Below are 12,124 nucleotides of genomic sequence, written 5' to 3'. Positions count from 1 at the left end.
CAAAAATCGTGCACCTATGGATGAGGACAGTGGGTGGGGAGTGAGGGAGGGGGTGGGGCGGGAACTGGGAGGAGGGGAGTTATGGGGGGAAAAAAGAGGAACAAATGTAATAATCTGAACAATAAAGATTTAAATAAAAAAATAAATAAATAAAGATAAGAAATCAACTCAATATAAAAATGGGCAAATGATCTGAACATACACCCCAAAGATATACAATGGCAAGTAAGCATATAAAAAGATGCTCAACTCATATACAGGGTATCCGAAAAAAAAATGTATACACACACTGAATAATTATAAAGACAGTGCTTATTAAGATACATTTCGTTTTCAAAACGTAATAGAATCAGCTGTTAAAGTGAGCAAACATATTTTTGGGACACCCTATATATATCATTAGGGGGCTATAAATTAAGACAATGATACTACAGACCTACTGATATAGCTCAAACCCAAAACACTGACAATACCAAATCCTGGTAAGGATTTGGAGCAACAGAAACTCATCTTTTTTTTGTTGGTGAGAATGCAAATTAGAATAAACCACTTTGAAAGACAGCTTGTCAGTTTTTTACAAAGTTTTCTATACAATCTGGCAATCTTAATCCTAGGTATTTACCCAATGAGGTAAACTTATGTTCACACAAAAACCGATACACCTACATTGCTCAGTGGTTGAGCATCAACCTATAAACCACGAGGTCACTGTTTGATTCCTGGTTGGGACACATGCCTGGGTTGTGGGCCCAATCCCCAGTGTGGGGTGTGCAGAAGGTAGCCGATCAATGATTCTCTCTCATCAATGATGTTTCTATCTCTCTCTTCCTCTCCCTTCCTCTCTGAAATCAATAAAAATACATTAAAATAAATAAATAAAGACCACTATAGTGGTATGTTTATAATTGGTTAATTTAGCATAGAATTATGGATATTTTCTATAATTAAAAACTATCTAAATCTTGTCTTCCCAACAAGAAAGAGCAGAAGCCACATAGATATCTTTATCAGAAAGCCAGTCTATTTTCAATAATTTGGACTATAATATTTTTATAATAATCTTTTTAAGAAAACGCTTCATCTAATTAATAAGAAACTGCTAGAATATTGATAACTAACTTAATTATTATAAATAGCTATGCAAAATTTTTAAAAGGGTAGTCGCCATTCTCTTCTCTAACTGAGCAAAATATCCCTGAATACTTTCTGATGAAAGCTACCACAGTATTTTAGAAATGTTTTCAAAATATGTATGTGTACAGTTTAACTATTTCAATTAAGAAAACAGATTTGGAGAGGAAAAACCAAGATAGCGGCATAGGTAAACACCAGAGATTGCTGCCTCGCACAACCACTTCAAAAATACAACTAAAAGACGGAACGGACATCATCCAGAACCACAGGAAGGCTGGCTGAGTGGAAATTCTACAACTGGAGGAAAGAGAAAAGCATAATGAGACTCAGAGGAGGTGCAGAGCGGAAGTTAAATACAAAAGTGCGGAGGTGCATTCGGAGAGGGCTGGTGGCTGAGGACACGATTGTCTTTTTCAATCGGGAGGGAGTCTCAGGCTCTGAGCCCCAGTTCCGTGCGAGTCTCTGGGGAGAAACTGGACTGTCTGGCATTGGTTGGAACTCGAGGGCAGCTTTCTCTCGGAGGCGCTTGCAGCAATTGCCAGGGCCTCTGAGGACAGGATTGAGAGCAGCCATACTGCTCACTCCACCCACCCTGTTGATCCCCCGGGACCCATGACAATTTTGTAACTACCCATTTATACTTCTCAATCCCTTCACCTTTTTCACCCAGTCCCCAACCCCCAATCCTCTGGCAACCCTCAGTCTGTTCTCTGTATCTATAACTCTATTTATGTTTCGTCTGTTCTTTAGATTCCACATATAAGTGAAATAATATGGTATCTGTCTTTCCCTGAGTTATTTCACTTAGTATAACACCCTCTAAGTCCATCCATACTGTCACAAATGGTAAGATTTCATTATTTTTTATGATTCCTACCCTACAAATGCCTTTTTCTAGCTATCCCGGCAACCAGGCTGGCAGGAGGGGGCAGTAAGGGGTGACCAGGCCGGGGGGGGGGCAGTTAGGAGTGACCAGGCCAGCAGGGAGGGGGCAGTTGGGGGCAACCTGGCCGGCAGCGGGGTGCAGTTAGGGATGATCAGGCCAGCACGCAGAGGCAGTGAGGAGCAATCACGTTGGTGGGCGGGCAGTTAGGGGCAACCAGGCAGGCAGATAGGTGAGCAATTAGGAGCAGTGGTTCAGGATTGTGAGAGGGATGTATGACTGCTGGTCTGGGCCCGATCCCTGGTATTGGGCCTAAACCGGCAGCTGGACATCCCCAAGGGGTCCCGGATTGGAGAAGGTGCAGGCTGGGCTGAGGGGACCACCCCCCTGTGGATGAATTTTGTGCACCGGGCCTCTAGTCCTATATAAAAGGCTAATATGCAAATTGTCCCCTCAGGAGTTCGACTGGGAGACCAGGAGTTCGATCACTCACTATGATGTGCGCTGACCACCGGGGACAGTGCAGAACATGGCAGGCAACCAGCAGTGGTGGCAGGGTGCTGAGGGAGTGGGGGAAGGAGGAGGCAGAAAGGCGGGGAACCACTCCTGATCACTCACCAGGCCTAGGGACCCCACACATGCACGAATTTCATGCACCAGGCCTCTAGTTAACACATTAAGCGCCCAGTCAGTCACCGGTGACTGACACTATACTTTCCATCCGGAAGACAAAACAGGCTGGGCGCTTAACGTGTTAAGATTATAAGCTGCTACTACCCAAGGGGCCATTTGAGTCTCTAGCTGATACAGATCTCTCTCTCTCTCTTTACTGAATACTATATTACTTTAGGAGACACTTGCCTCCACTGAATTTGGGACTTTACCCTAAGATAGACCTCTCTTTCAAGTCTGGTCCAATTAAACCATTTAAACTAGAAAGAGCAAGAGTTAACTATTAAAGTTGGACTCTAAGGATTCTACATGTAACCTTCTAGACTACTCAAGAAATTTCTGACCAAGCAGCTCCAGAGTGTGCTGAAGCCACCCCTATAATTATTTCTGCTTCAAACCTCAACTTTGCCATACTTCTCACATCCCAGAATTTGTTTGCAAGAAGGCATGGGAAAGGTATAAGGAATAAAACATCTATTTGTGTCTAAATTATGAAACAGAATCATGTTCCAGGAGGCTAGAATTAGCATTCTTAAATGGTAGAGAAAAACTTTCCTTTAATTTATAAGATGCTACCTGGCTAGTACTTACTTGATCTGTTCAGCTGATCCTCCAGAAGTTGCATTTGTGATGGCCCAAGCAGCTTCTTTCCTTGTTCGAAACTCAGCAGTTTGTAATATACTAATGAGGGCTGGGAAAATGTTGCCATCTATCACAGTCTGAAATTAAAGAAAAAATTAAATGGGAAGGAAAATTGTAAGATTTGTAATGTCTAACCACTATGTGTACATGTGAAACTAACATAAAATATTAAATGTCAACTGCAATTGACAAATAATAAACAAAAATTTATAAAAGTGTTCATGATATGCCCTGGCTGCTGTAGCTCAGTTGGTTGAGCATCATCCCATGCACCAAAAAGTCTTAGGTTCAATTTTCAGTAAAGGCACATGCCTGGGTTTTGGGGTTCAAACCACAGTAGGAGGCATGCCTGAGGCAGCCGATCGATATTTCTCTCTCCCCCGCTTCTTCCCTCTCTAAAATCAATAAAAACATGTGCTTTTAAAAAAAGTTTTCATAATACTAATTATAACTTTTCAGGTGGTTTCACTAATGGCATCCCTCCCCGTGTTAAAAATAAATAGGGAGGAGTTAAGTCCTCATTATCCTTAACCTTTTGGCCATACTTGATATCTGGAGTCTGTGACCTTGTAATCTAGTTTTACCTCTGAGTTTTCTCTTTTATTATCCTGTCTTGGTCCACCCACAATAAAAGTTCAATTCTTTCTTCCTCTGCTATTCTCATTTCTCTCATAGCATCCACCCTGACATGTGTGTTGTAACTCTGGTTGTGACTCCCTTCTCACTGGAGCTCCAACCCAGGATGGCCAACAGCTTACTTTAGATCTGCTAATCGCCTCAAGCACATCATCTGCCCTCTATACCAGGTTTCCTTTCAAATTTGTCAAATTCACAAAGGCTCTCTTTGTATTTATTTATTCTAAATTCAATCAGTCACCACATCTTTTACATTTTCAATTTAAAGTGCTCTAGGTCCATCCTTTCTTTCCTTTCCTTTAGCACTGCCACCATTCTGGTCCAAGCCACCACCTCAATCCAGATTACCAGAAAAGCCTTTAGTTGGACAGAGTACTTTTACTCAGTCCCTCTCACCTACCCTACTAACACTAAAGTAGTCTTCCTCAAATTATTTTCTTCATGTTTCTCCTTAGCTCAAGTACCTAAATTGGTTCATATCATTTTCTAATAAAAAAAAAAAATTGAGTTTTACATAGCAGTCTGGTGCATAGCAAGCAATCAACTGCAGTTAAAATCACCTTGTATGTAAGCTATGAACTGCAATAGCTACCAATGTCTGTCCATGATAGAATTCTGTTAAGGGATGATTAACTTAACCCATGCTTTCCTGGATGAGAACTTTATCTATTATACCAATGAGAGCAGTAAGCAAAGTTTAGCAGAAAGACACTTAATCTTGGTTCTGTCCTTTACTCGAGATGCCCTGTAGAAAATAATTTTATTTCTCTGAGTCTCAGTTTCATCTATAAACAAGAATGCTGGATTAGATGACCTCTACGATTCCACTCAGCTCAAAATCTCCTAAGTTGTTTTTCAACCCATTGTTCCAGCCTTTCTCATGGCCTATGTTGGACCATTTGGACCACTGCTAATCTTCCACTTGGGTTATTCTCCCATTGATCTATATATATAAAACCCTACTATGCAAATAGACCAAACGGCAGAACAACCAGTCTCTATGACGTGTGCTGACCACCAGGGGGCGTGCATGGAACATGGTGGAGCAGGTGAGCGGGGGCGCCAGACCAAGGCGGGGTGCCGGTCACTGTCATTGGGGTGAGCCTCTGGTGGTTACTGAAAATTCTTTGTTTCTATGCGCCGTGGTCCTGCCCAGTATTCGCACCTGCTGCCATTGCTGGCCCCACTCAGCACCAGCCCTGATGGCTTGGCGCCATCAGTGGTGCCAGTGGCAGCTGCCGGCCCCTACTGCCCCACAGGGCTTCTCCACCTCCCCCTGCTCCTGAGGGGTGATCGGGGCTGGCAGCCAGCACCCGAGCTGCGGCTCGCACCTGCTGCCAGCTCTGATTGCCCCTGAGGGCTTCTCCACCTCCGCTTGCTCCTGAGGGGCAATCAGGGCAGCATCCACCTTTTGCACCGCTGCTGGCGCCAGCCCCAATCGCTCTGCACTGTCAGCGGATGCGAGCTGGGCTGGTTCTTTCAGTGTGTGGGAGCGGCAGCAGCAGGAACGGGGCTGCCAGCAGACAGGGGACCAGGGGCTGCAGTGGGAGGGCCAACATCCACCCCTGTGCCCACAGCAGCATTGCAGCCCAAGGTTCCTTTGAAGGTGCAAAAATTCGTGCACTGGGCCCCTAGTGTAAGAATAAAAGGGCAGATAACCAGCTAGAGAAAAATGGGTCCTCAAAGGTTCATGAAAAATTAAAGCAATCTAATGCATGAGTCCAATAGAAAATAAGTATTTTACTTGGCAAGAGTAAAGTTAACCTGCTTAGCATAAAGTCCAACAAAACTGCAAGAATACAAGACACTATTACACTATCTTGGAAAATCATCAAATATTAAAGGCAAAGGGAAATACCAAGGCCCAAGTGTAAGTTCAAAAGACTTATCTTCTTCAAAATAGGGTTTTTTAAAAAGATGAAGACTGACCAAATAAGAGAACAATGTTGGCAGTAAGTAGCCTCCAAGGCAATAGAAAAAATATATACTTTAAAGACTGACAGAAAAAAAAATCTTATTTATCCATAAAAATATGCAAAAAAATACAGATGCTATGTATTGAAATTACCTGGATCTGGGCCCTATTTCCTGCTGTGATATTAGATATTGTCCAACATGCTTCCTTTTTGATAGATTCCTTTGGGCTACTCAGCAAATGCAATAAACTCTGCAGAGCGGAGCAATTCAAAATTACCTAAAATGAGAAGTTTGAAAATTTTACTTATTGATGCAAACAAATATAAGTAAATCTTTAACTCAAAAACTTTATTTTAGAAAAAAGGCAAAGAAATAACTTAATGTCTCCCCTTGAAATTTTAGAAACAAATAACTTTATATATGTAAAAAAGTATTCACTGCTAGTAAGAATTAGTTTCTAACATCATCAAAGCAGTTTCATTGTACACATTGTCAACTACTAAAACCATACTTAGTAAGATATAATAATGTCTTAGTTACTTTCCTATCCCTACAGCATATTAAAATGCCTTTGAATGGGTACTGTATCAAGCAGCCAAAAATTAAAAAGTGGTCTCAGAATTTTAAGTCCTCTGATAACCCTCTAATTGGTAGTCAATGAACCAATACATACTTAATGAAGCACTATAAGATACAAAGATAAAAAGAGTATGTCCCCAGCTACCAAACAGCTTACAAGGGTGAGGGAGATAAGAAATGAAGGAGAGCTACTCTACCAAAACTAAAATCATAAAGTTGTCATGATTAAAATAATAGGTGGCTGGCTCAAGAATCAACTACTGAACAACAGAATAGATAACAAGTCCAAAAGCAAATGCAGATATTTATAAAGAATTAAGTACATAATAAAGTTAATCCTTTCCTCCCACAATAACTGGTGGTCTTATTTAATAGTTGGTACTAGTATAAAGGAGTTGAAAATATTTTTTTAAAACTCATTTCTTAACCCTAGTTATAAAAATAAATTTTGCAGCTGGTTTAATGAATATAAAAGAGAAATCATAAAACAGAAGAAAATCTCAGTAAATAGCTGGTTTGGGATAGTGAAGGACTTTTCAAGCATAAAAACAATGAAAAATAGGAAAATGCAATAGATAAGAGGGTTGCTATCTTTAATATGTAAATTGGTGAGAAACTAAAATTTTAATAGAAAATTATCTCACAAGAAATGACAGAAATGCAAATTAAAAGGAAGTCCTTTTTTTTGCCTGTTAAATTAATGTAGCTCAAAACAATAAAAAACTTTAAACAAATACAACCTTTCTAAATAACAGTATAAAAGATGTCACAAAGCAACTTTTAAAACATCAAAATACGTGATCTGTAAAATAAACACATCAGAAGTTAAACATAAGACTTGGGGAAGAGTTGTCAGAAAAAGACTTCATAGAGAGTAGGGGTAAGATTTTAAAAGCAGAGAAAGGACCCCCAAAGGTAGGTTAAAAATGAGAAAATGAGCAATTTCTCCACCGTCGAGGTGAATGCGTTAGCTTCTTCTTCACCATGTCTTCTGACAAGACTTTCAGGTTCAAGAAGTTCCTGGCCAAGAAATAAAAGCACAACCGGCCCATTCCCCAATGGATTCAGATGAAAACTGGTAATAAAATGATGTACAACTCGAAGAAGAGACATTGGAGAAGAACCAAACTGGGTCTATGAGGAATCACACATGAGAGATGACTCGCATATTTATGCTGTATCCAGGTTTCCTACTTCTTTAAATGATTGAAAAGATCGCTACTGTCTGGATGGACAGTTGGGGCATTTTAATTGAAAAGTTAATGGACTCATGATTTTTTCTGCTGACTTTTTTATTTCTGCAGTAGTCAGTTGGTTCAATAATAAATGTGTGAGACCTTTAAAAAAAAAGAAACTGAGAAAATGCACGCTGACCCAGGAACCAGGTCAGTTTTGATTCCCAGTCAGGCACATGGCTGGGTTGCAAGCTTGATCCCCAGTAGGGGGTATGCAGAGGGCAGCCAATTAATGATTCCCATCATTGATGTTTCTATCTCCCTCTCTCTGAAATCAATAAAAACATACTAAAAAAAGAAATGAGAAAATGCTGAGATCGGCTACCACAAGTACCAAAATAAGAAAATAGACCAAAATTAACAGTAGGTCAAAAAGAAAAATGAGACTGAAACTCTGAAGTACAAATTCCTTAAAGTCTTTCAAAGTTCTTTATCTCATAGGCCAGTGGTCGGCTAAGTACGGCTCGCAAGCCACATGTGGCTCTTTGGCCCCTTGAGTGTGGCTCTTCCACAAAATACCACATGCAGGCGCGCACATACAGTGCGATTGAAACTTCGTGGCCCATGCGCAGAAGTCGGTATTTTGTGGCTTGCGAGCTGCAGTTTGCTGACCACTGTCATAGGCATTAAAGGAGCTTGTTGGTTTTTTTTTAAGTTTCCCTGTAGTTTATTTTTTAAAAAATATATCTTTGTTGATTTCAGAGAAGAAGGAAGAGAGATAGAAACATCAATGATGAGAGAAAATCACTGATTGGCTGCCTCCTGCATATTCCCTCCTGAGGATCGAGCCCACAACCCAGGCATGTGCCCTTGACCAGAATCGAACCTGGGACCCTTCAGTCCACAGGCTGACGCTCTATCCCCGGAGCCACCCAGCTAGGCTGAAGCTTGTTGAAGAGGAAAATAAATAATGTGAACAAGGTTATTTTAAGAAAGGTTAAGCTGTTATTAGAATAAACTGAGGGGGATAAATGCTTGGGAGAGTAGGAAGATGAATCAGGTGGGTACAGCAACAACCTTTATGTTAAAAAAAAAAAGGAAACCAAAATAAGATGATAGGACGTAGATCTGGCAACACTAAGGTAAGACATGAATCAGATAACAGTAAGAATCAACAAGACCTGGTGACTTACTATACAAAGTCTGAGAGATATGGAGACATCAAATATGACTGCAAAGTTTCAAGTGTGGATGAAGAGTAGTATCTTTAATTGTTGTATCTTTAATTGCAATGGAAAAAATCAAGATTTGGAACATGCTTTGTGGGAAAAGAACAAATTGTAAGAGACAAATGTGAGACATGCAAGCAGAAATATCTAACAGGCTACTGGATATATGGGACTGAAAATTAAGAGAAAGTCAGAATTAGATGTATAGATTCAGAACTTCATTCAATAAATATTTTTTTTAGTTCCTACACATTGTGTCAGGAACTATTAGATTACAGAGACATAAAAATGAACAAGATTGACACAGATTCCCCTCTAGAAGCTTACAATCAGTGATTAAACAGCTATAATACAGTGCTAATCCTATCTAATAAAAGAGAAACATGGTAATTAGCATATGACCGCTACCCTTCCCATTGGCTAATCAGGGCAATATGCAAATTAACTGCCAGCCAAGATGGCGGTTAACTGCCAACAAAGATGGCGGCTAATTTGCATACATAGGCGCAATGATGGGAGGCAAAAGGGGAAAGATGGAAGAATGGTGGCTGGCAAGAGCCCCCCAGCCAGTGATCGCCATCAGAAAGCCCAGCTGGCCAGACGACACCCCCAGCAGGGGTGCCGGTGATTGCCATGGCAATCGGAGTAAGAGAGAGCCGGGGTATAGGACAACCGGGGCCAGGGGTGCCGACTGGCCTGCGTCCCCCTGATCTGCAATGGTGAAAAAAGGGGCGGGGCCCCAGGCACAAGGGCACCCCGGCACCGGGTGCCCCTGTGCCTGCAGTCCCCTAATCTGCGATCTTGAAGGGAGAGGCGGCCCTGGATATGCGATCACGAAGGGAGGGGCTGGGCAGCAGGCTCGGCAGCATCCAGGGCACCGGGTGCAGGCCCAGGGTGCAGCCTGCCTGCGGCCCTCTGATCTGCCATGCGAAGGGAGGGGCAGGGCCACAGGCACGGTGGCACCCAGGGCATCTGTGCCTGCAGCCCCTGGATCTGCAATGGAGAAGGGAGGGGTGGGGCAGCAGGCATGGCAGCATCCTGGGCACCAGGTGCAGGCCCAGGGTGCAGCCTGCCTGCAGCCCTCTGATCTGCTATGTGAAGGGAGGGGCGGGGCCACAAGTATGGTGGCACCCAGGGCATCCGGTGCAGCCGGTGCCTGTGGCCCCTGGATATGTGATCATGAAGGGAGGGGCGGGGCAGCAGGCATGGCAGCACCCTGAGCACCGGGTGCAGGCCCAGGGTGCAACCTGCCTCCAGCCATCTGATCTGCAATCGCGAAGGGAGGGGCTGGGCCGCAGGCATGGCGGCACCCAGGGGACTGGGTACTGAGGTGCCTGTGGTCCCGATCTGAGATCAGGAAGTGAGCGCGGGGCCACAGGCAGGGGAGAGCGGGGCTGGTGGGGCAACTGCAGAGGTCAGCCAGCACTCAGCCCCCAACCGGCTCTCCCTGGGAGTCTGGATCGAAGGGCGCTCTCCCTGGGAACCCGGAAATCCACCTCCCAGGGCAACTGCGCAGAAACCAAGCCTGGTGAGCCATGGAGAGGGCGATCTACCTGGAGGCCACGTAGCTTTTATAGTTGAAGTCGCCCTGGATGGAGGTAGCAGGGATCAGAGTCGGCCAAGTCAGCCATGGAACCCCGGGTCCCCGCCGAATGACTAGAGCACATGGACTTCAATGGTCCTTGGTCATTTGCTGAGCAGCAGTCAGCCTGGACCAGGAATCAAACCCAAAACTTGACAGAATGGAACCCAAACGTTTGCTGTGGCAGAGGAGCTCCGACCCACAGCACGGGCCAGGGCACACCAGAGGGATTTTGTTGAGGGGCTCTGACAGGCAGCACCTTGAGCAGTGGGTTAGAACCTCCTCCTGATAGAGCAAAGTTGCAGGTTGGATCCCTGGTCAGGGCACAGACAAGAAGCAACCAAAGAGAGCATAGTAAGTGGAACAACACACTGATGTTTCTCTCGCTCCCTTCCTCTCTCTAAAATAATCAATCAATAAAAATGAAAATAAAAAATAAACCCTCTGGCCCTAACTAGTTTGGCTCAGTGGATAGAGCGTCGGCTTGCGGACTGAAGGGTCCCGGGTTCGATTCCGGTCAAGGGCATATACCTGGGTTGCGGGCACATCCCCAGTGGGAGGTGTGCAGGAGGCAGCTGATCGATGTTTCTCTCTCATCGATGTTTCTCACTCTCTATCCCTCTATCTTCCTCTCTGTAAAAATCAATAAAATATATTTTAAAAAATACACCCTCTGGCTTGCAGTTGCTAAAACAGTTAGAAAGCAAAGTCTTATCCCTTCCTGTTCATTCAACAAATACTTCATATACTCCTTCAATAATCACACTGGGAATGGGTGTTGTTTGTTTGTTTGTTGTTTTTGTTAACCCTCACCTGAGGACATTTTTGCATTGATTTTTTTTTGTTTTTTGTTTTTTTTTTAGAGAGTGGAAGGGAGGGAGAAAGACAGAAACTAATATGAGAGACATCAAATGGTTGTCTCTTGCTGAATCCCCAACCAGGGCCCTGGATTAAGCCGGCAACCCAGGTATATGCCTTCGATTGGAATCCAACCTGGTACCCTTCAGTCTGCCTGCAGAAGCACTATCCACTGAACCAAACCAGCCTTTTTTTTTCTTTTTAAGTCCTCCTCTAAGGATATGTTCTTCTCAATGATTCTATGAGAGAGAGGAAGGGAGACGGAAAGAGAAAGAGAAACATTGATCAGTTGCCCAAGCAACCCACAACCTGTGTATGTGCCCTCACCTGGAATCGAACTCATGACCCTTTGGTGCATGGGAGGACACTCTAACTACTGATGCACACCAACTAGGGCCTGGAGGTACAATGAGTTCCCTCAGGGGGAGTGCTGCTCATCCAGTAGCCGGGCTCATGGCTGGTGAGGGCGGCAGAAGTGGCAGGAACCTCCGCGGCAGCACTGAGGAGCAGCGAGCCGAGTGGTAGGGAGCAGCAAGCAGGTGGGCGGTAAGGAGTGAGGGGTGCTAGACTGTGAGAGGGCACAGGCCAGGCTGAGGGATTCCCCCCCACCCCCAGTGTACGAATTTCGTGCACCGGGCCTCTAGTTACTTATAATACAGTGTGATAAGTGCCATGATGGATGAAACAAAAGAAGGAGCAGTAACTTAAGAGTATGACAGCAAACAAGGCTTCTTAGAGAAAACAGTGTTTTGTCATAACAAGACCTGAAGATGAGAAGACAGGGCAGTGTGGATACACATGTGAGGTAGTGATCAAA

At 43.7% G+C, this 12,124-nt stretch overlaps 1 protein-coding gene and 1 pseudogene across 1 annotated transcript in view; one reads left to right on the top strand and one right to left on the bottom strand.

Annotated features, from left to right (window-relative positions):
* Positions 1-12,124, bottom strand: part of KPNA1 (karyopherin subunit alpha 1) — a 62,177-nt gene that overhangs the window by 5,902 nt on the left and 44,151 nt on the right. The window contains exons 10-11 of the mRNA XM_015558485.1: positions 6,036-6,161; positions 3,281-3,408 (exon numbers count right to left, since the gene is read on the bottom strand). Of these exons, the coding sequence (XP_015413971.1) occupies positions 3,281-3,408; positions 6,036-6,161 (254 nt within the window). The remainder of the gene's footprint in view (positions 1-3,280; positions 3,409-6,035; positions 6,162-12,124) is intronic.
* Positions 7,434-7,826, top strand: LOC107181776 (annotated as a pseudogene).

The sequence above is a fragment of the Myotis davidii genome, unplaced genomic scaffold, assembly GCF_000327345.1.
Source record: "Myotis davidii unplaced genomic scaffold, ASM32734v1 scaffold292, whole genome shotgun sequence".
NCBI lineage: Eukaryota > Metazoa > Chordata > Mammalia > Chiroptera > Vespertilionidae > Myotis > Myotis davidii.
The sequence above is the reverse complement of the archived record's forward strand: the minus strand, read 5'-3'. Positions and strand labels throughout refer to the sequence as shown.